Source organism: Chelonia mydas, chromosome 27 (genome assembly GCF_015237465.2).
Source record: "Chelonia mydas isolate rCheMyd1 chromosome 27, rCheMyd1.pri.v2, whole genome shotgun sequence".
In the NCBI taxonomy this organism is placed as follows: Eukaryota; Metazoa; Chordata; order Testudines; family Cheloniidae; genus Chelonia; species Chelonia mydas.
Window position 1 is genome coordinate 6,136,774 of NC_057860.1, and position 24,004 is coordinate 6,160,777.

The 24,004-nt window shown below is 47.9% G+C and overlaps 2 protein-coding genes across 3 annotated transcripts in view; one reads left to right on the forward strand and one right to left on the reverse strand.

The window, feature by feature from the left end:
• Positions 1-12,862, forward strand: part of MRC2 (mannose receptor C type 2) — a 99,586-nt gene extending 86,724 nt beyond the window's left edge. The window contains exons 24-30 of the mRNA XM_007061884.4: positions 1,095-1,333; positions 1,430-1,598; positions 2,269-2,418; positions 3,085-3,204; positions 4,215-4,394; positions 6,341-6,367; positions 7,108-12,862. Of these exons, the coding sequence (XP_007061946.2) occupies positions 1,095-1,333; positions 1,430-1,598; positions 2,269-2,418; positions 3,085-3,204; positions 4,215-4,394; positions 6,341-6,367; positions 7,108-7,328 (1,106 nt within the window). The 3' untranslated portion in view covers positions 7,329-12,862. The remainder of the gene's footprint in view (positions 1-1,094; positions 1,334-1,429; positions 1,599-2,268; positions 2,419-3,084; positions 3,205-4,214; positions 4,395-6,340; positions 6,368-7,107) is intronic.
• Positions 12,863-18,495: 5,633 nt separating this feature from the next.
• Positions 18,496-24,004, reverse strand: part of MARCHF10 (membrane associated ring-CH-type finger 10) — a 101,181-nt gene continuing 95,672 nt past the window's right edge. The window contains exon 10 of one of the 2 annotated variants that reach the window (XM_043536884.1): positions 18,496-20,221. In XM_043536884.1, the coding sequence (XP_043392819.1) occupies positions 20,196-20,221 (26 nt within the window). In that variant the 3' untranslated portion in view covers positions 18,496-20,195. The remainder of the gene's footprint in view (positions 20,222-24,004) is intronic. The other variant, XM_043536882.1, reaches the window with a different exon arrangement.

A 24,004-nucleotide genomic window follows, 5' to 3' on the forward strand; every position in this document is an offset into this window, starting at 1 on the left:
GTCCCAATTCTCTTGTAATGCTAGCCAAGATGCTGGGGAAAGGATCGGTGCAGATGCCTCTGTGCCACCCAGGCGCCAGGCTGTCCGTGTGCTGGCACATCTGTCAGGCTGAGCGTGTCCCACAATACGCTGCAAAGAAACTCAGCCACCGTTTCGAGAACACCCCTCCCCGGGGTATCTCAGCGTGCCACACCAGAGCACTGAGTTGCTCTGTGCAGGGCTGGGTTGGAGCTAGGGTGACCTGATGTCCCGATTTTATAGGGACAGTCCCAATTTTTGGGTCTTTTTCTTATATAGGCTCCTATTACCCCCCCAACCCCTGCCCCGATTTTTCACATTTGCTGTCTGGTCACCCTAGTTGGAGCCCAAATACAGGCACCAAACATGCACCCCCTGGAACATAGGACAGGCTTGCTTTCAGATCCTGACCCAAGCCCGTGGCTTTGGGCCCAGCTCTAATACTGTGCCAGGTCCAGCTAAATCCATCTCTGACACGGTGCTGGACCGCTCAGCATCAAAACGCCCCACGGCCCTCCCCACATGTCTCAGCAACCTGCCTCTTAGCTCCCACGTGCCTGCCTGTCTCCTTAACACGATGCAAAATATATTCTGTCCCACTCGGGCTGTGTTTGCAACTCACTCAGCTCCACCGGAGTCCATGAGCTGCCCCACATCTCGCTCTGTGTGTGGGCAGCAACCCTGGGGCCCGGATCCTCATGTGCTAAACAGTCACAACTGTGAGACTCTGCATGTGCCCCCGGGCTGGGATTCCCCAACCCATGCTCACACGCACACTCCTCAGCCTGGCTCCTGCTTTGAACAAAAACCTGCAGCTGGTGGCTGCCTTCTCTCCTGGACCTGGATGTCGCCTGCCGGGGGTGGGGCATTTTGCTGTCCGTTCAGCAGCGTGTTTTGCCCTGAGCTGGTGCGACAGTTACCCACGGGGGCGTTTTCACATGGTCTCGTTCCTGCCCACTCCCCAGGGCCCACTCCCGTACTGGGATGGGATGCCCTGTGGCAGTGCCGAGGGGCATCGCACCAGTGCAAAGAGGGACTCTGGACAGAGATCTGACTGTGTCTCTTTCCTTCCCCAGACCCAACTCTGAGCTCATCCCGGAGCACCTATCCCCCCTCCCCCAGCTCCCCACTCTCCTACCTCAACAGCACCTACCGCATCCTGCAGAAACCCCTGAAGTGGCAGGAGGCCCTGCTGCTGTGCGAGACCCGCAACGCCACGCTGGCCAGCGTACTAGATCCCTACACCCAGGCCTACCTCACCCAGGCCATCAGCAGCTTGCGGGCCCCTCTTTGGATCGGCCTGGCCAATGAGGAGGTAGGAGAGGGGGACTTGTCCCCTCGAGGGCCGGCGGAGGGGAGGGGTTGTGCTCTGAGCTGCCCCTGAGCCTTCCCCCTTATCGGTGGTTTTCAGGGAGGCCGGAGCTATTCGTGGTTCACAGAAGAGAGCCTGTCCTATGTCAACTGGCAGGACGGGGAGCCTCAGCAGGTCACGGGCTGCTCCTACATGGACATGGATGGGACGTGGCGGACAGCTGGTTGTGACACCAAATTGCAAGGGGCTATCTGCAAGGTCAACACAGGTTTGTGCGCTGACCACCTGGGAGCAGAGGAGACGCAGGGGGAGCAGGGGGAAGAAACACATCGGGCACCCCTGGTGCCGCTCCGCTGGGCAGCTGCAGACAGTGGAATGCTGCTTGCAGGCCAAGCTGTGGCTTCTGAGCCCCTGGCTGGGCGGGTTGCAGGCTGAGCAGCAGGAATCCATCCAGGGAGCGCACGGTGTGGCAGCCGCTCTGCACCGGGATGGGATGCCCTGTGGGACCTAGAGGAGCTGGCCTGGCAGGAAGGTGTTCCAGACATGGCCTGCGTCTTTTGCTCGTTCCCCCTGCCCCCCCGCCTTGCCCATCCATGCAAGGCAGGGCACAGACAAGACCTAAACTCTAGCGTTGGTGGGTCATCAGCAATGCTCCTGCTTGCAACGTTTCCCTGGACAGAGGTGTTTGGTCTCTTCCTCCTCCCTCCCCCTTGGGGTGCTCTCTCTGATCCAGCCACAGCTGTTTGGCGGTGCCACCGATCAGCTGTTTGGCGGCACCCCCGATTAGCTGATTGGGTGGAGGGCAGAGAGCACCGAGCAGGCAGTGGCCTCAGGGAGGGGGTGGAGCAGAGGTGGGAAGACGCGGACTGGTGGTGGGGCAGACAGGGGACCTCCAGGGAAAAGAAAAACTCCTTACCCATGCTTCGGCTCCTTTGCAGGATCCCCCCGGTCACACAAGTGGAGTTACAGTGGGAGCTGTCCCAAGTCAGTGGAGGATTCCTCCTGGATCCCCTTTAGGAATCACTGCTACACTTTCCACATGGAGGTCACTCTGGGACAGAAGGACGCCATAAAGAGATGCCAGAAAGGTACGAATGAGGTTCGAGTGCAGCGAGCCCGACCATGCGAGCCTAGGAATACAAGATGGTTAAGACCCATTAGATCATGGGCTCCACCCACTGCCCAGGCAGACTTGTTCCCTGTAACGTGCCTGCCAGTGAATTGTCCAGTTCATTTCAAATACCTCAACCAGTGCAGCTTCCACCCCTTCCCATGCAGAGCCAGTTCCACGGACTCCAGCGCTTGCGGTCCCTCATGGTCAGTATAAATTAACCTTCACCCCCCTTTTTCCTGGCCCAATGCCCTTGTGTATCTCTCTCCTGGGTGCTTCCCCACTTCAGTCACTCCGAATCTCCATGTGTTCAGTGTGTGATCAACCAATCCTTTCAATAATCACTTCTTCTCACAGGGCTATGGGGCAGATCCTCAGCAGATGTAAATTGTCAGAGCTCTGATGACCTCCGTGGAATGTTCCAGGCATTTTGCAGCAGCTGAGGCTCTGCACGCCCCTGCTGATTGTCTGTGGAACCATTGCTGGGCATTGGATCTACTTAAACAAAGGCCCCTTCCTGTTAGGTCTCAGCAAAGCGAGCAGGTGTGCCACTGGAGCAAGATCCAGCACCCGCAGGCTGCGCTTCCCTTCCTCTGAGCGGCTGGCCCCACAATGTTCCTCTGATGTGCCTTTTCCTCCGCAGCTGGTGGCACGGTGCTGTCCATCCAGGATGAGACAGAGAACGTGTTCGTTTGGGAGCATCTCCAAGCCTACGAGAGCCAATCCAAGGGCGCCTGGTTGGGGATGACGTTTAACCCGAAAGGTAAAAGAAACACGTTACAAAGGGAGTGATTTGTCTGGCTCCAGCGTTTTTAGAAACTGGAGAGGTTGGAGCAGCGCTTCTGACTTCACGGCAGATCACTGGTGTCAGGAGGCGGCATGGCCCCATGCGTGGAGCACTGGACTGGGAGTCAGGACAGCTCGGCGCTGTTCCCAGCTCTTCCATTATTTGCCTCCATTTTTCTGTCTGCACGAATGGGGATAATGGCACTGTCCCTCCTGGGCTGAAGTGCTTGGAGATCTACAGAGGGGAATTGCTAGATCTGGGCTCAGTGTTACTGTCATCAACGATGCACTGCGGCGAATGAGCGCCTAGGGAATTGCATGTATCAAAGAGCCCATGCATGTGGAAGCCAGGCACTCTTGTAGGCCTGCCCCAACCCTGTTACCCATTTCTCTGGGGGAAGATGTGTCTTTTGCATGCAGTGGCCTGCGTAGCTCTAGGCACTTTGGGGTAGAGGGGTTTGTTGTGTCAGTCCCAGGGGAAGTGAGACAAAGGAGTGGCTGGACATTTGCAACCCCAGTCCAGTCTCCCAAGGGAGAGCTTGGCCTGGGACAGTGTCTCTGACCTGCCTGGATCATCTGCAGGGCTGATCTAAGAGGACCTCCAGGCCACACTGGATATGGTGCTGGGATTCAACACTCTCAAAGGGCAGCTCATGGGCCAAGGGCAGCCCATATTGCTCTGCAATGCAGCTTATAGCTCTTTGGAGATGACCAGTCCCCATGTTCAACATGGCCAGGCCACTCAGCTCATCCTGCTGGAACCTATAGACTCTGCCAGCTGCTGCTCACATTAGAATAGAGCATTGGATGCTGGGAACTGTAGAATCAACAGTCTGCTCCGTCATACCGAAAATGAAGGCAGCAGCGGCCTGCTCCCGTGTGACACTAGATAGGTGTCCTGACAAGGCACTAGCCCCGCGGCTCTCAGCTGGGCCAGGTTCTGGCTGCCCTTGTAGCCCTTTGTAATGGTTTCTTCCCTTCTCCTAGGAGGCACTTTGGTTTGGCACGACAACACAGCCATGAACTATTCCAACTGGGGCCAGCATGACACTGGACCCAGCATGCTCAGCCAGAACAGCTGCTACTGGATCCAGAGCAGTAACGGGGTGTGGCACCTGGGCTCCTGCTCTAATGTCACCATGGGGGTCATTTGTAAGATCCCCCGAGGTAAGAGGCCCCAGGGAGCCGGCTGACTTGGCTTGGTGGCTTTCACTTCAAACAGAAAAGAGTTTGAGATCAAGAGAACCGCCTGCCGGGGCAGAGTAAATCGCTCTGGGGCTCAGGTGCTGATTGATTTTCTGTCTCTGGGGACCTGGCCTCAGAGCCTGGTTAGAGGAGTTTGGGCGGGGGCATAGTACTTCATAGCACCTTGTCCTCCGCACCCAGAGTGCAGCTCAGTGCAATTGCCAGCCTTTGCACCGGAGAAGTGCAGGATTAACATGGTAAGAGCTGCGGCAGGTCAGATTGAATTGTAATAGCAGAGCCATGGGTGGGGAATAGCAGATAGGGACTGAGGTGCATCAGCAGAGCTGGGTGGGGTCCCAGGGTCAGAATAGCCAGAGCCATGGAGAAGGATTGAGGGGCGTCGGCGGAGCTGGGCGGGGACCCAGGGTTGGAATAGCCGGGGCCGTGGAGGAGGATTGAGGGGCGTCGGCGGAGCTGGGCGGGGACCCAGGGTTGGAATAGCCGGGGCCGTGGAGGAGGGTTGAGGGGCGTCGGCGGAGCTGGGCGGGGACCCAGGGTTGGAATAGCCGGGGCCGTGGAGGAGGGTTGAGGGGTGTTGGCGGAGCTGGGCGGGGACCCAGGGTTGGAATAGCCGGGGCCGTGGAGGAGGGTTGAGGGGTTCGGCGGAGCTGGGTGGGGGCCCAGGGTCAGAATAGCCAGGGCCATGGAGAAGGATTGAGGGGCGTCGGCGGAGCTGGGCGGGGACCCAGGGTTGGAATAGCCGGGGCCGTGGAGGAGGGTTGAGGGGTTCGGCGGAGCTGGGCGGGGACCCAGGGTTGGAATAGCCGGGGCCGTGGAGAAGGATTGAGGGGCGTCGGCGGAGCTGGATGAGGACTCAGTGTTGGAATAGCCGGGGCCGTGGAGGAGGGTTGAGGGGCGTCGGCGGAGCTGGGCGGGGACCCAGGGTTGGAATAGCCGGGGCCGTGGAGGAGGGTTGAGGGGCGTCGGCGGAGCTGGGTGGGGACCCAGGGTTGGAATAGCCGGGGCCGTGGAGGAGGATTGAGGGGCATCGGCGGAGCTGGGTGAGGACTCAGTGTTGGAATAGCCGGGGCCGTGGAGGAGGGTTGAGGGGTGTTGGCAGAGCTGGGCAGGGACCCAGGGTTGGAATAGCCGGGGCCGTGGAGGAGGATTGAGGGGTATTGGCAGAGCAGTGCACGGAGCTCAGGGTTAGGATACATACTCTTGTCCTGTCTGTACCCTTCTGACAGCCAGCTCATTCTGGAGTTTTCGAGTCCCCAGGGTCCAGCGGGCTTCTTAGCCTGTGAAAATGGCCGTTTGCGCCGGGCTCTGGTGCATCCAAAAGGCCTGGCGGATCTTCCTGGGCTCAGAAGCAACATAAACAACATCAGGCCCAGGCAGAGGCAATGCTAGCCCATTAGGGTCCCTAATAGGAATACTTTGGGCACCCCATAATACATACTAAAAACTCAAATGGGGGCCCCTTTGAGCTGCTTGGGGAGTCTGCTTACACCCAGCGCTGGCACTGGGCTAAGGAGTTTTCACATTGTGGGTTTCAGGTGAAAGCACCTACCTCCCTGCAGGACTGTCACCCCAGGCACAGGGGGAGCCAGGGACTCGGCGGGTGCAGAGCAGGCGCATGGGGTGCCAGGGTCTCGGCGAGTGCGGGGCAGGCTCGGGGGGCGCCAGGGACTCTGTGGGTGTGGGGCGGGCTCGGGGGGTCCAGGTTGAGTGCCAGTCCAGGAAGAGAGATGAGGCAATGCGTAGATTGGGCATGTATTCTGTATTGCAGCAGCCATTTGCCCCAGCTGTAGCAGGCAGGGTTGGGCGGCAGGGGAGGAACACACCCTTCCCCACTGGCAGTAATGGGTCTGGAAGGAAGGACACTCTGGCAGGCTACTGATCTGTCTCTCTCTTCATTCCCCTTGCAGTTGAGGAGAGCAGCTTCTCCCGATCAGGTGAGTGGCACAGCAGGGTCACAGATCAACATGGGCACAAGGCCTTGTTCTGTCCAGCCCCAGCTCCTGGAGTTGTATGGGACAAAGGGAGTACCAGGGCCCGGCAGCCTGGTTCCTATTAATACCGGCAGGAGTGACCGTGTTTGCCATCTGCCCCTGTGCCCATATCTTGGCAGGCTGGCCAGGGTCGCCTTTGGGTTAAGAGCTTTCCCTGTGAATTCCCCAGGGCAGGGGCCACACTTGATTTCTGTGGCTGGAGACTGTGTGCGCACACCGCTGCCTTGCTCCTGTCATTCCTCTCCTAGACAGAGAGGAAAGGCTTCCATCCGCGGTTGGGATCCAGGGCGTCCAGGCGCTGCGGGTTGGCGGAGAGGGGTACGGCACGTTGAGTGGAACCAGGCACTACAACCATGGAAAAGGACGCCCCCGCAGCCCTCCCGGGAACCACCTCTGCTTTGGGGGCCGTGGGAGCTGTCTCTGTTGCAGTGCCCTGGCCTACCCCTCTTATGAGCTGGAGAAGCCTAACCCACATGTCTGGGAAAGTTTGCAGGAGCTGATGCACAGGACTCGGAGACAGGACACCTGGGTCCTGTGCCCTGCTCTGCCACTGACCTGGCTGTGGTGACCTTGGGCAAGCCCGCTCCCCTTGCTGTGCTTAGCTTCCCCTCAGTTCAGTGGAGACGGTGACCAGGATTGGGCCTAGTGGTGTGGGTTTCATGTGCTTTTCCCCTCTCCCTCAGCTCTCCCAGACAACACGACCGCCATTGCTGTGGTTGTCCTCTCCGCACTAGCGCTGTGCGCTTTGATCGCCCTCGCCGTCTACCTGTACAAGCGCCGGCGGAGCTCCGAGCGGGGGGCCTTTGAGAGCGCCCGATACAGCCGCACCACCTCCAGCCCCAGTGAATCTGCCGAGAAGAACATTCTGGTGTCTGACATGGAGATGAACGAACAGCAAGACTAATGGGGGGAGTTGGGGGGAAGGGGGAGGGCTGAGAGCACCAGGCACACTATCTCCACACCAAATACACAAGGTCAGCAAAGGACAACAGCAGAATCACTGCGGCTGGGACAGGGAAGAAGAGCCAAAAAGGGTTTGGGGTGGAACGAGGGCCTTTGTCACCAGGAAATCAAACACAGGGGGGCCAGCCGCATCTCCCTCTCGCATCCCCTGGGAGGTCAGCAGGGTTTGCAGCACCCATGGGAGTTCAGGGGAAGGCGGTCTCTAGGCTGCAGCGGGAGGGCAGAGCATCACCCAGTTAGAGCCTTTCAGAGACCTACACAGGAGCCAAGGCACCTGTGACCCTGAGGTACTAATAGCCACGAGCATTTAGGGCCATTATGTGGCTCTCTGGACTGGCTCCCCTGAGGCCACATAGGAGACAGGCTGGTGGCCAGAGAGAACTTCCTCCCAGGTGAGCAGTCTCTAAACCCAACTCTTCCCCCTCCACTTATCCAGGTGGGAGGGTTCCCCACCCCTCCCCAAGCGTCTGGGTCTGAGCTATCTCCATCACACCTCCCTGGGTTACTGCATCCCTCTCAGTTAGCAGAGCATGGCCACGGCCCACGTTCCCTCCAGCAATGGCAGCATGGGCATCCCACTAACTCCCCTGGGATCAGATCAGAGGCCCTCCTTTCCCATCCCCCCCACCAGATACAAAGGTGTGAGCACTCCCTTCTCTTCTAGCACTGTGTCTGATTGGGGCGTGGGGGGGAGGCTGCAAGGGAATGGTTTTCCACTTAGCCTTCATTCCCACCCTGCCGTTTTTCCTGCGACTTCTCATCATGTCACGGTGCAATTATATTTATTCCATTAGGGTGTCAGAGACGGAATCCTTTGCCCATCCCCATCCCCATCTCTCCTCTCCCGTGGACTCAAACAGAGCCACTTCTACCTTGCCTGAATGATTTAGAGAACTGGAAGATGAGCTCACCCGCTTTGTCTCATGTGCCAATAAGTGGCTTATGCCCAAAGCTGCTAGGCTACAATGAAACTTGAGCCACCAAGCAGCCCGGTCAGTGTGGGTCTGATTGCAGATTTCTGACAGGAAGCTCAGAGTAAGGAATGAAAGGCCCCTGACTCTATAAAAATGTTCCTGTGCCAGATATGGACTGGCTACAGAGCTTCCTTACACACAGCAGATGTGTTCATTATACGTTCCTTTAATGCTCTGCCAGCGATGGTTGACATGCGTTTAAATCAGGTATTTTACACACTGCCGTGTGGTGGCTGAGCAGTGTAACAGTTGATCATTCCCATGACTTCACCCCCATTAAGTTCTACATTCCTACATTTACAATATTTAAACTATCCCTTTGTCTTTGAAGTTCAGTACAAATCAGTCTAAGTGCCTCCGAATCATACTGTTCTTCTAATTATACAACCCAAACACGTAACACTTGGTCAGCTGGCTGGCTGTTAGCTGCAGCAACTGGCAGTGGTAGGTTTGGAATCTTTGAGGAGTCCTCCTGCATCTGCCATGTGCAGAGTTTGCTCTGTTGATTGTTCTTTCTGAGGAAGAAACCGTAGATGTCAACGATTTCTGTTGAACTCTCCACTGTCGGTCTCGGTCACACATGATCTGGGCGCTGAACTCTATTTTTTTACGGCAGCCGGACTTGCCCACCCTTTTTCTCCATCCAATTTGATGTGAACAGTCGCCAGGTTCTCGACCTGGCAGCTCTCTGGGTGACCTTTGTTGTAAAAGTGTTCATAAGCTCTTTTAGCCTTTTTATCCACTTTGGCTACTCTCTTCATGTGTGGCCACTTCAGGAATATGTTCTTTTCCAAAGTTGGAACAGAAGTTGAGAGTTGTCTTCCCATCAGCAATTGTGCTGGACTGTATCCAGTAGCTGCTGTTGCTGATTTGTAACTCAGAAAAGCAGTGAATAGATCTTCCTGCTGTAGGACTTTCCTGTCTGCCTGTAAAGCTCTCTCATCTCTCCATTCACTTGTGGGTAAAGTGGGATGCTAGTAATATGATCAAAATCATATTTTGTTTGGAATGACATAAATTCTGCTTCAGTAGATTGTGGTCCATTGTCCATCAATAGTTGTCCTGAAATACTGAAGTGAGCAAAAGTGCACTTCAGTTCCTCGATAACCCTGCTACATGTTCTGTTTTTCAAGTACATTATTCCTTTATATCTGGAAAAATAGTCCACAATGACCAGGTAATGTTGTCCTCTGAATTCACATAAATCTGCAGCTAGTCTCTTGCCAGGTCTGTCTGGTCGAGATGTTTGTACACTGTATGGTTCGGCATTGTTTCTTAAGTTGATTTATACTGGATCACCTCTCAAAAGACCAATATCGTCAAATCCTCCATTGAGTTCTACCTTTCTCACTAGGCCTATCATGGCTGCCATGTTGTTTCTGTGGTGAACTGGTTCATGCAGTTCAGAATACTGCCAGGGCTAGTCATAGCTGTGTCAGGTGACCTGAGCTCTGGGAGGTGTGGAAGGTGATTGTATGTCTCTTGTGCGATGACTGTGACATCAGCTCCTGCATCAGTTTTAAAGTCAATAGTCTTACTATGAATATTCAGTTTCACTCTCCAAGCAGGTTCTGTGTCATCACAAGTGGTAGATCCCAGAAACCATGGCTCTTGATTGTCTGTAATATGAGTCACCTCCCTGATTGCTTTGGTGCAGCAAATAGCTGGAAAATGTCCATATTTCCTACATTTATTATACTGTGTGCTTCTGGTTGGATGTGCATCATCTCTTGGGATATGACTTTGTCCACACCGTGTCCATGTAGGCTGGAATTTGTCCCTCTTAGCCTGGAAGTTCTTTCTCCCTGCCTCAGGGGTTTTATGATGATGACTTTTAGCACTCAAGTGTCTTTTTACAGTTTCTAAGCCAGTAGGTTTTTCAAGTTTGTCAACTTGTTCTGGGTTTTGCCGTCTCACCAGCTCAGAATGCTTTGCTCTCTATATAGCTGTGGCTAGGGTTAAATCTCTCTTCAATTGTAGCTGCAGTGAAAGGTTTTTAATCTGTTAACCCAGTAGCTAGCCTGTCTCTGATATTTTCATATTTTGCATTTCCAAAATCACAGTTTTGAGCCATTGTATGCAGAACTCTTATAAAGCATTCAACATTTCCCCCTGGTTCTTGAATTCTCTGGTGAAAACAATGCTCTTTTGTAAGCCACATTTCTCTGAGGTATAAAGTATGCATCAAACATAGCCAGAACCCTTTCATGGTCATCTTTGTCTTCAGTAAAGTCAAAGGATTTAAAGATATGTTCTGCTTGTTTCCCCATAGCATAAATTAAAGAAGATACCTGTATATCGTCAGTTTCCTTGTAGAGCTTGGTAGCAATGTGAAACTTGCAAAATATTGTTTTTAGTCTGTCCATTGTGAAGGTTGGTCAAAGCTGAAGTTCTCTGGGGCATTGAGATCCTGCAACCTTTGTTGCTTTGTTCCTTCTATTTGAAACCTTTGTTGCTGTTTTCTTTCTGTTTCTGTTCTTATTTTACTCCTGTCACCAGGTCATGTTCTTCTGTACCAGATATGGCTACAGAGTTTGCTTATACATACCAGATGTGTTCATCAGAAGATCCTTTAATCCTCCGCCAGATATGACTGAGGTTCATTTAAATAAGGTATTTTACACATAGCGCCACCTAGTGGCTGGAATGCATCCGATGACGTGAGCTGTAGCTCACGAAAGCTTATGCTCAAATAAATTTGTTAGTCTCTAAGGTGCCACAAGTACTCCTTTTCTTTTTGCGGATACAGACTAACACGGGTGCTACTCTGAAACCTGTATAATACAGTTTAGCATTCCCGTACACTCACTGCTCTCCCTCTTCCAGTACCCAGCCGCAGAGCTGCCAGACTGATAGCCTCAGTCTCTCTCTCTCTCTGTTCCCCTCCATCCCCAGCATGGACCATTCCATACCAGCCATTCTGCTGTTAATCTCTGCTGACTTTCAGACCAATCATGTTTCTTGGGAGAAACAACCCAGAGCTTTTAGTTTGTTTTCTGTTGTGTTTGGAATTGGTTGCCTCATTTGGACTGGGATAAAAGTGGGGTGGGCTTGATTTTGGATGTTTGGGTCTTTTAAAGGGAAATGACAGCGTCTTGCCATACTGTATTGAATGCGTGCTGAATACATGCCTTTCTTCACACAGATGGCCGGGGAGTTTGTGGTTGCCTGTTTCATGTGTTAAGTGTAGCTAGGAAGGAGGAAGGCAATGCATGGCCAATACCCTTCTTTCATACTTTTGAGCTGTGCAATAAGAGAAGCCTGGGTTTCCTGGGGAAGAAGCCAGGAATGGAGCTCAGCTTTTCCACTCCACCATCTGGCTTCAGCGACAAACGCTTTGCCAGAGTTGGGATACCAGATGACTGGAGACAGCGAGAGACATTCAGCCCTTGAGGGGTGATCTCTGATAGGAATGGGACGTAAAGGAGGCCGTCAACATCTCTGAAGCGAGACAGCATGCCCCTGTAAGAGACATTTGATTTTAGCCCTCTGCCTCCGAGGCTTGAATTTTTGTTATTCTAAAGACAGTGGGAAATAGCTAATTTTCGTTACTCTAATTATTATGGCACCTGTATGAAGTTTAAAATTTGTTGATTTCACTTAAGCTGGAAATTAAGTGTTTGTAAAACTGTGTTCTTGGGTTTTTTTTAGTTTTTGTCTTTTTGGTTGGTTTTTGTTTATTTTGGGTGGTGTCTAAAATCTGCCACAATAGTCCACAGTGAGGGGCAATTTACAGATAATGGAACTGCCCCACTTCCATTTCTTTGTTGTGGCTTTCTCTGTGCTTATTTCCTGAGGATTTGTCCAATTCAGAGCTGTTTGTTTGTACGCAGACGCGGGGGGGAGAGGGGGGGAGCTGTGTGGCTCAGCGGACGAATGCATTAGCCTTTCAGCTTTGAAGATCTGGGTGGAAAAACCTGATGAGGATGAAGATGAATGTGCTGATCTCATCCTAATCCCCAGTGGGCATTTAGGTACATCACACACACAAAACAACACTGTTAGCATTGGCAGCCTCTTCCCTAGGGATCTTCCGAACTCAAATAGCAGGAGGGTTGCTTAGTCTGAATAGAGGTCTGCTGGCATAGCTGTGGGGGGGGCCCCGGGCTGGAAAAGGAAGGTGGTGCTGCTGGTTGGGGCTGCAGAGCTCAGGGGGGTCCCTGTACTGAAATAGCAGGGGATTACAGCACTTTTTTTTAAGGGTTTTTTTAGGTTTCTGATCAATTCTTTTTCTTTCAAGGCGAAATAACAAACTCAGAACTGCACAATCTAGGGGAAATTCTGCATGGAAAGATTCATGTAATCAGTTGACAGTGATTGGGATTACCGAAAAAATTCATACACAGTTAAATGGTATTTCCTATCACCGTTAGAATAATGTGAAGAAATGCTTAAAAGGACCCTGACCCTATCAATTATATGTGTGTTGTTTTTTTTTTAACTCTCCATGTTTTGTAAGATCCTTCTAGAAACTTGGAAATAAAAATCCTTTCCCCATCAATATTTTTCTTTTTTTTTCCTTTGGCAAATGCAAGGATTTTTTTACCTTGGGTCCCTAATGGTCCTGAGGAGCTGGACTCCGATTTAGCCTTCCTCTCTGCTTGTGTGTGTCCCGTCTCTGCTATCACCCAGTTGATGGAGTTGTGAGTGTTTGTTAATGGCTGCTCTGCAGATAGTCAAGGGACCTTACAGGTTGATTTTTGCTGCCCCTAGAGTGAGGCGGCTGTTTGTTTGTTTTTCTCTTTAAATCTCAGTCAATGAGCAGTGCACATTTTTCAAAGGGGGTATTTATATTTTGACAGCCAGTTCCACCAGTTTATGAGGTATGTCAGACTTGGAGCCAGCGTTCTGGGGTTTCCTCAATAAGAGTTGGAAGATTTGGGGGCTGGAATTTGGGATGGTTGAATTTGGTCAGCTGAGCCTAGAATATTTATTTATCAATTTTATAACTTGGTTTTCTGGCCCTGATTCAGGAAAGCAGCCGTTTTCAGGACCAAGCTTAAATATTGCTTATATGTAAAAATGAGCTTCATAGATTCCAAGGCCAGAAGGAACCATTGTGATCATCTAGTCTGACCTGAATAACAGAGACCATAGAACTGCCCCAAAATAATTCCTAAAACAAATATTTTAGAAAAACATCTAAACTTGATTTTAAAATTGTCAGTGATAGAGAATCCACCATGACCCTTAGTAAGTTGTTCCAATGGTTAATTACTCTCACTGTTAAAAAAAAAAAAATGTATGCCTTATTTCCAGTATGAATTTGTCTAGCTTAACTTCCAGCCGTTGGATCATGTTATAACTCTCTGCTAGATTGAAGAGCCCATTATTTAATATTTGTTCCCCAAGCAGGTATTTACAGACGGTAATCAAGTCATGCATTAACCTTCTCTTTGTTAAGCTAAATAGGTTGAGCTCCTTAGGTATGTCTCTATAAAGCAGGTTTTCTAATCCTTTAATCATTCTTGTGGCTCTTCTCTCTGCACCTTCTCCAATTTATCAACATCCTTCTGGAATTGTGGACACCAGAACTGGACACAGTATTCCAGCAGCAATTGCACCAATGCCAAATACAGAGGTAAAATAAACTCTCTTCCTACTCTAGATTCCCCTGTTTATACATCCAAGGATTGCATTAGCCCTTTTGGCCACAGCATCACCCTGAGAGCTCCTGTTCAGCTGATTATCCACTATGACACCCAAATCTTTTTCAGAGCCACTGCTTCCCAGGATAGAGTCTCCCATTGTGTAAGTATGGCCTCCATTCTTTGTTCCTAGATGTATGCAATTATATTTAGCCATATTAAAACCTATTGTTTGCTAGTGCCCAGCTTACTAACCATACAAATTGCTCTGTATCAGTGACATATCCTTTTCATTATTTACTGTTCCCCCACATTTTGTGTCATCTACAAACTTTATCAGTGATGATTTTATGTTTTCTTCCGGATTCTTCATAAAAATGTTAAATTGCACAAGGCCAAGAACCAATCACTGTGGGGCCATACTAGAAACACAACGATTCAGTGATGATTCCCTATTTACAATTACATTTTGAGATCTATCCGTTAGCCAGCTTTTAATCCATTTGATGTGTGCTATGTTAATGTTATATCTTTCTAGTTTTTTAATCAAAATGTCATGTGTCGATCATTCTGACCATTAATTTTGATTAACATTGGACGGCCTGGATCAAATTTTGCCTTGGTTTACACCCAGCACAATCCAACTGATCTCAGTGAGACTGCATATCAGAGCAGAATTTGGTGCTATGTGTCCTACTGAAGCTTTCTGCTTTTGCTTGTTGATTAAGAAAAAAACAGAGCTGGAAATTGAAAGCAGAAAAGCTAAGAGTAGCAGGAATTGACTTTTTTCCCCCAGTGCACTCCTCACGAGAATGGGGAAAGAGAAGCTGATGGGTTGACAGGAAAGTCACAATGGGCCATGATGTTTAATGGCAAACAGCAATGGAAATCTTTCTGAGAAACACTACATTGCATAGTGGGGAAAGGACATGTGAGTTACCCTCACTCTGGAATTTTAAAGCTTTCAGGGTGACTTGACCTGATCTCAGGTAGATGGTTTATGTTATGGAGGGATCTCAGTAGCAATTACGATGCTGGTTTTAAACGATAAAGTCCAGAATGAGAAGTGTTTTTAAATTAAAACTTTCAGAGGCAGAAGCTGCTTGTGGTAGCAAAAGGAACATAAGAAATGGTGGAAATAAGATGGAATAAGTATTGTCATTTTTTAAAACTTGCACCAGATAAACCTGCTTTAAGGGAATGGCTAGTTAACTCTATGAGGTTATTTTTGTTATAGTCTCACTTTGCACCCAAGCCTAGTCTAGCCCAAGCTGATCTAGAAAAGGATACTCAGTATCCTCATTATTTTAAATTCCTCTTTAAGTTTCCTACCAACTAGTTATCCATCAGGCAGAAATGCAGGTGGTATCTCTGAGGCTGACTACTCTGCCACTCCAAGATTAGCCAGCAGGAGGTACACTTCACTTCACGTCTGAATTCCAGAGTCTGGGTAAAATTTCTGAAAGTGCTTAAGTGACTTAGGAATCTAACTGTCAAGTTGCTTTTGAAAATGAGGCTCTTTTGAATTTTTTTCTGTAGCTCTGGATGCATGTTATATTAGTCCAAATTCTGAGTAATTCCACTGATGTCAATGGAATTACTCCAGATTTATACCATTGTATTTGAAGATCAGAAACTTACCTTACAGGTCCAGGAAGTGGATGCCCTTTCTTGTGTGTTTGCTGGAAAGATATGAGAGGAAAATCTCATTGTAGAAGAATTAATACTGATCACTCATCATAAATGATAATTCATCTCTGCTGGGTTGCACAGTATTTCTGTATGTCCATCACTTTCCAACAGGTAGAGGCAGACATGTTAGAAAATAGTCAACCCTGTAAAGGAGAGGTTCTCAAACTGTAGTCCGCAGACCACCAGTGGTCCGCAAGCTCCATTGAGGTGGTCCGCAGATCGTTCCTTCTAAGGTGGGCACCTGGGCTGCAACGCACAAGAGAACGAAGGGCTGCCCACCTAATTAGTGGAGCCGCGCAGGCGTGGCTCCACTAATTAGGTGCCTGGACCCTGAAGAAGATGCACATGTAAGGTGAGGTGGTGGCCTCTGGGGGAATAGGTGATAGATGGGAGGGGGCAGTGGGGTGTGGTGGAGGAAATAGGAGGTAGGTGGTGGGGCAGGGAGAATTTGGGATGTGCAGAGCTGCGGCAGCCAAAGAAAGAGGTGACTTTCTCCAGCTCTAGGGCCGTGGCTGCCGGGGAGAGAACCCACTCCTTCCCAGCCCCAGCTCGGGGGGCTGCTGCGGTGGGGGAGAGAGGGAGAGACCCCCCCCACACAGTCCTTCCCAGCCCAGCTCAGTGGCTGCCAAGGCGGGGGAGAGACTACTGATATTAAAATATGAGTTGTGTGCTTTTATTTGTAGAACAAAAATAGGTTAATTATTACTTAGGGTTTTTTATATAGCACTTTTATCCAAAGCGCTTTACGATAGTTAGCTAACTGTACAAACAACATTTGGAAAGCTCATTAAATGGTTCGCCAAGACCCTCAGCAATTTTCAAGAGGTCCGCGAAAAAAAAAGTTTGAGAACCACTGCTGTAAAGAATAGTATGACAGGGGAGTTGACACACATGTAGAGCAGGGAGTTGCTTAAAGAGTCCATAACTTCTCTTTCATCCCAAAGCCCCCATGACTTCCTGCTGCCACTCTCCTCTGCAGGCAGGAAGGATGCTGCAGGTTTCTCTGCAGTAGGGGAAGAGTCCTCAGTGATGCCTTTGTCGCAGAAGTGAAGCAGGGGTCCTTTGAAGAATCTGCCAGATAAGGGATGACTATGAAGTAAAAAATGAGACTGAAAAAAGGAGACATCAGGGGTTTTTTTGGACGTGGGGGGGCGGGGCAGAGGGTGAGATCATAGATAGGTGACATTTTGATACAATCTGTGATTTAAAATAAATGTGGCATGGCTTGTGATTTTGTGCCTAAAATTTGCTATGGCAAACTCAGTACTGCAAGGTAGAGGATTCAAATCACTCTCTAGCAGGAGCAGCTCATCAAGGAATGAGGTTTTATCAGCACTGTTTATCAGCACTCTTTGCATTGTGCCCAGCTCCAAGGGAAAAAATGATTTTCATGAGCACTCAGAAACATATCTGATGGAACAACATATTTGACTATTTTCAGAGTGGATACAGGATTTCTGGGTAAATTTATCTGGGTGCAGGGAGCGGGAGACACTACTGTGCATTTGCCCAGGAAGTCATTCTTTGCAAACAGCTGAAAACAGCTTTTCATGGCAAAATGGCCATTCAAAAGGAGAACAAAAAATGATTCCACTCATATTGCCAAATAAATAAATTTTAAAAAAACCCACTGGTTTTGTCAACCTATTACTGGTAGCTCTGGTTTCTATAGTATTTTATAGAGTGCCATATGGATTGCAATTACTGTGCATTGTTTTAAAAAATAAAAAAGCAACAGTTGGTGGCAATTTTCATTTCACCCAGTGGTGAAAACCACTCCTCTGACTAGAACTGGTTTGTACAAAACAAGTAACCACAAGATCTTTGTTTCCAATTCCCAGAATCCAGCCATGAGTCTGACTCAGGAGCCACTGCTTGAGCAGGATAATGGAGGAACACAATGCTCAGTGGATATGGTGAATGCTTAATAAGTGATTTTACTCATAGACAATGACAATTCTACTAAGTACTCTTCACTCAAACCACAAGCTATACGATGTTATGTGACTAATAGCTAGTTAAACAACTATAAAATTCTCATTGTGTAGCTAAGGTTCTTGTTCTGATAACCATGCTAATTGCTACAGTGGTGTTATAATCTGTTAATATATTTTCAGTTGATATCCAAGCTCCAGGCCACCTTGTTTATCACTACACGATCCAGGACTGGTGTTTCTAAAACCTACTCTAGAAAGTTACCTGTTGCTGACAGTGGGCGTCAGCAGGGGCAGCTAAACTGCTGCCGAACGTGGTTTAGATGGTAGTATAGCTAATGAGAAGCCACACTGTGCACGGATTTAGCTGCACCCGGTGTCAGCAGTAGTCCATTTGATAATGTAGACAAGCTGTATAGGGATTGCAGCTCAGCACCTCCAGTCAGATTCTGAGCTCAATTACACCACTGTAAAACTAGACTTTAAGCAGAAAGGAGGAGTGAGTTGGAGTAAATGTTTTTGCTTCTAGCTTTCCTCTTAATCACCTTAGTAATTATTGTATGCGACTCCAAAGAAGCTAAACTGCTTTACACCAGCTGAGGATCTTGCCCATAGTTCCCAGTCCTGCTAATCTTCACACATTTGGGTAACTTTAGTCACATGCAGTTAAACTAATTTACATGAATGAGACTACTCACATGCAAAAGCATCCACAAAATTGGGCCCTTATTATGAATTTTTTACTTTAACTGGTTTTTATTTTTTTGAAAGAAAAAATCTTCTATTAACATAATTATTCATTTATTGGATTTTCAGAGCCTGCAACAAATTGATGTTCCAGTAGTCAGAGATAAAATGCCCAACTGGAGCTTAGAATTCCAAAATCCAGGGGATGGGCATAAGCTTTTCCATCCTGGTAATGTGTCTTAGGGACTGCCATAAAATTCTTCAGACGTCGACCATCTCCTGCAGTAAAACCCACTCCAAATCTTTTGGAGAAAATCTCGATGAGGATTCCCTCCTGGATTTCTTCTCCTGTTGTTCTGTCTGGGGCTGGAGGTTGCCTCATGGAATGAACTCTGGACCAACCCCCAAACTGAGGCGATCCCCAGAAAGTGGGCCTCTGCTCCAGCTGTGGCCCTTCTTAACTGCACCCCCCATTTCCCAACACTGCAATTTTAATGGAGCTGCATAGCCTGGGACCTCAGCCCCTACACCTACAGCCCACAAGATCTGCCAGGGGTTATTGAGGCTTCATCAAAAAGATAATGTAGCCCGTATATGTTCTCTTTTCTGCCTAAGGTCTGTGGGGCCAGAGTAGGGGGAAGGGAGTGTAATTGTCTGCCCCTTCTCCTTGTATGAACCCCAAACCAACAGAATAGCCTCTGCAGGTCCCAAAGGAGTGGGGTGCTCCATGGGGCCATATGCACCCTGTGGGCAGGAGGAGACCCCACCATGTAAATCAAAGAGAAATTAGTCATTTACAGATCTGAACATTGCCTGAAAGGAAAGCTATAGCAAATCTGTATCTATCAGTTCAAAGTTGTGTGAAATCCTGAGGGCTCCGGGCTGATTACACAGCATCTAACTCTGTGAAGCATTCAGTCTCTTCCCCTCATGTTCCATTATTCAGGAAATGCTGCAAAATGCGATTTATTACCGACACATAGCAATATACCAAATGGATGGATAAGTGTTCTAGTTGCTTTCTGTGGATAAAACTAATGGTTCAATATCTTACTACATCAGTCTTTTCCTCTGGTTCAAGTCAGGATTGTGAGTTTTTCCTTCCCTCATCCTTCTCCCCACGGGTGCTGGAACAATTTGTATAGTGGGGATGCTAAGAGCCATATAACCAAACTGTAAACCCTGTAAATAATGGAAACCACTTCAAGCCAGGGGGTGTGGCAGCACGCCTAGTTCCAGCACCTGTTCTCTTCCCCACAAAAAGAAAAGAACTTGTGTATTTCTTGTTCTTTAAAAATTAGTGTACACTAATGTTAAGGGGTAAACAAAATTATTTTACTGAAAGTTTGTCCCACTCAAGCTGGAGACAGTACACTACTAGGTTTGTCATCACATACAGTAAATCAATAAATTTACAAGTACGCTATAGAAGATTCCCGTGTAAGCTGTAAATATGATCGTTTAACTTTACTGTACAAACCCAAGGTCTAATCAGGAGAAACCTCTGAATTACAGAATGAAAATGTAGTATGGGTCCAGAGTACACAATAAAGCAACCACATGCATTTCTGTAGCTTCTGGTTGTAAAGGTTACAGAAGGCCAGTCAAAAACACACAGTGCCTGCAAGTCATCTGTTTTCTGTTACGGTGAGCAGTTTTAGGATATAATCAATAGAAATGGCATGTTTTCTTCACTACTAGCTGCTTTGTTCCATGTTATTTTAAAGTAATTATCAATTGGGGTTTCCACTTCTAAAGACAGTAATAGAGCCCCTGAAAAGGACCGTGTGACATGTACACACTTGTTTTAGTTTGATGTAAAGCAAGACCCAAAAGAAAAAAAAAAAGATATAAAACACATGGAGAAGGGTATTCAATATAATAGCCTCTTTGCCAAATTCCAAATTCATTGGACAATCTGGTAAGCACTCTTTTATCCATTGTTCCCCGACTCTGAATCTGTAAAGTGGAGAAAAAAAAAGGCTACTTAGAATTCCTCCCTTCGTAGAGAGGAATAATATTCAGCGAATTCAGCAACCTAAAAATGATTCTTTTAAACACATACAGCAAAGCACAAGCAAGAATAATAACTAGGTAAACTCTCTTTGCCGCTTCTCTGCACTACCAGGAGCTCAGTTCTGCTATCGGACATGTGTAGACAGCTCCTTTTGAAGTGAAATGGAGTCATGCATGCCTATCTGAGGGCAGAGTTGATCCCCCAAAGTGCAAAATGGGCACATTGCTTGAGACTGCCTTGGGACTTACACAGTTTGCATTACTGTGGGAAAACATGGTCTTGTGGCAACAGAAAAGGATGTTCTATTCCCAAATGTTTCACAGGAAGTCTGTGGTGCCTTGGGGAGGTCATTTAAGATCTGTGCCTCAGTTTCCTTCTCTGTACAATAGGGATGATAATGCATATCTCACAGGAGTGCTGTGTAACCTCATTTGTTAATATTTGTAAAACATTTTGAGATCATTGGGTTGACGATGTTAAACAATTGCAAACTATTATTTTCCTAAATGGCCTTATTTATTACTTCTCAGAAGTACAACTGCAAGTGTGGTTTTCTAACTATCATGTAACTAGCAAACCCAGAGATTCTGAGATATTAGCCCACTCTGTTATATTAGTAGTGTTTGGCGAAATATTCTGAGCCCACTATTTATGAATAGGGGGTATGCATGCAGTGGAACAGAAAAAAGGCTGTTTCATTGTGAGAAGGAATGCTAAAAAACCAAATTCTTCTATTACATTGGTTTAATATCATTGGAGTTAGCGTAGTATAAATTATACTTTGGTCCTTGATTATAACTTTTGTAAGAACTATGGCATATTCCAAAAATAAATATAGAAACTGCTCCCATCTATTGGTATTTCAGTGGTTCATTTGAAGTCCAGGCTTCAGCAGAGAAAGGCTCCATAGCTGAGCTGCTTATGAGGCAGCAACCACTCACTCCAACACAGGTAACACCCGCTGAGTAGGTTATGTATAGACAAGCATAACTGTTTTCCTTTCTTGGAACTTAAGCCAGATCAATAGTAATGTAGTGTGCGCTCTGTTGGGCTGCACCTGCAAATGACAACATTAAAGCCTCTCCATGGGTTGTCGTTCTGCAAGAAAACAAACCAACTGCACGATGCCCGCTAAAATGTTCAATAGCCTTACAACTGGCACTTGCTTCTTTAAAACTCTGGTGCTGAGATTCAGGTATCCAAAAGACAAATGTATTGGTTCTGAATACACAAGCTACTGACCCATACAACAACAAGGGTTTAAAACTGACCTTTTAGATGTCTACGTGGTGCTAATGGTGGACAGCAAGTGGCCATCTAGGTTAGGCTCACTTGTTGAGCATAGTGGAGAGAGTGGTCCAAGAGAAAGCCACTAAATAATAAATGAGAACTGATATCTATTTGCAATAACTTAGTCAACTGTGAGATGCAATATAGTCTCATCGTCAAAGCAAAGGATTGTGAAATATGGAATCATTTTAAAAACAGGAGAATACCTATTAGACTACATGGAAAAAATGTAAGGTTAAGCTTCTCTGTGCTCTGACATGCCCCACTATTAACTGTGACTCTGCGAGGGAAGGAGGTGCTCAGCATGAAAAGGGTTTAAGATTAATCACAGGCTGCTTTATCCCAGACAAAGTGTAATGCGGATCTCTCAGGTGGAGCGGGCAGGGGAAGCTGAGATATTTGTTCATATTATACTGTCACAGTTTGACAATTAGGAAAATATGCTCCTCTGGGTTGACTCTACGTAAGCAATGAGCTGCTCAACTAGCAGCATATGTGAGATGAGGAAAAATGTGGAAGGCTAGTGGCAAGACAGAAAGGACTTGAAAACAATGAGCATTGAGCCATCAATCAATCTTCCAGATTGATGGTATGTCACCAATTAATTAAAAGATGACCGTAAGCATGTACTGTAGCTATTTTATATTCCAAGTATTTATAGATGGACCAATCTAAATAAGTAGTTGGTATTTCACTATAGTTTAGACTATTACATTCTAACTAATCATAGAATATCAGGGTTGGAAGGGACCTCAGGAGGTCATCTAGTCCAACCCCCTGCTCAAAGCAGGACCAATCCCCAACTAAATCATCCCAGCCAGGGCTTTGTCAAGCCGGGCCTTAAAAACTTCTAAGGAAGGAGATTCCACCACCTCCCTAGGTAACGCATTCCAGTGTTTCACCGCCCTCCTAGTGAAAAAGTTTTTCCTAATATCCAACCTAAACCTCCCCCACTGCAACTTGAGACCATTACTCCTTGTTCTGTCATCTGCTACCACTGAGAACAGTCTAGAGCCATCCTCTTTGGAACCCGCTTTCAGGTAGTTGAAAGCAGCTATCAAATCCCCCCTCATTCTTGTCTTTCGCAGACTAAACAATCCCAGTTCCCTCAGCCTCTCCTCATATGTCATGTGTTCCAGTCCCCTAATCATTTTTGTTGCCCTCCGCTGGACGTTTTCCAATTTTTCCACATCCTTCTTGTAGTGTGGGGCCCAAAACTGGACACAGTACTCCAGATGAGGCCTCACCAATGTCGAATAGAGGGGAACGATCACGTCCCTCGATCTGCTGGCAATGCCCCTACTTATACAGCCCAAAATGCCATTGGCCTTCTTGGCAACAAGGGCATACTGTTGACTCATATCCAGCTTCTCGTCCACTGTAACCCCTAGGTCCTTTTCTGCAGAACTGCTGCCGAGCCATTCGGTCCCTAGTCTGTAGCAGTGCATGGGATGCTTCCGTCCTCAGTGCAGGACTCTATCCACCTTATAGTCCATTCATCCAGCCCATACTTCTTTAACTTGCTGGCAAGAATACTGTGGGAGACCGTGTTAAAAGCTTTGCTAAAGTCAAGGAACAACACGTCCACTGCTTTCCCCTCATCCACAGAGCCGGTTATCTCATCACAGAAGGCAATTAGATTAGTCAGGCATGACTTGCCCTTGATAAGTCCATGCTGACTGTTCCTGATCACTTTCCTCTCCTCTAAGTGCTTCAAAATTGATTCCTTGAGGACCTGCTCCATGATTTTTCCAGGGACTGAGGTGAGGCTGACTAGCCTGTAGTTCCCAGGATCCTCCTTCCCTTTTTTAAAGATGGGCACTACATTAGCCTTTTTCCAGTCGTCCGGGACCTCCCCCAGTCGCCATGAGTTATAAATGATAATGGCCAATGGCTCTGCAATCCCATCCGCCAACTCCTTTAGCACTCGCGGATGCAGCGCATCCGGCCCCATGGACTTGTTAATGGTTCAGTTAATGAGGTTTAAGGGCAATAAGTGCTCATGCAAAATGCAGGTTTTGCTTAGAACCAGGAATTTCTGACTACTGAAGCCAATGCCCCAAGAAGAAAATAGGCTCTAGGTATATTCACTGCAGGGCACTCACAGGGGAAATTGGGTGTAATTAACCTAACTAGAAACTAGGTGTCACTATAGTATCACATGATCAAACTGAAATAGTGCTGCTTTGGCAAAAACACCAAGAGGTTGAATCAAGTCTGCTAGAGTCTAACCTGACTCCTACTAAAAGAGATTGGCTGTGAGTACACAATAGGTACAAGACCTGGAGTCTGCCTATGGGTTGGAATAACAAGCTGGGCAGTTGATGTTCTTCCCAGATGTTACTAGTTTTACATCCCCATTTATATCGTGTTTATAATATTTGATATTTTTTCTCTGTAGCTGATGTGTCTGAAATGGATTCAGAGTAATGACC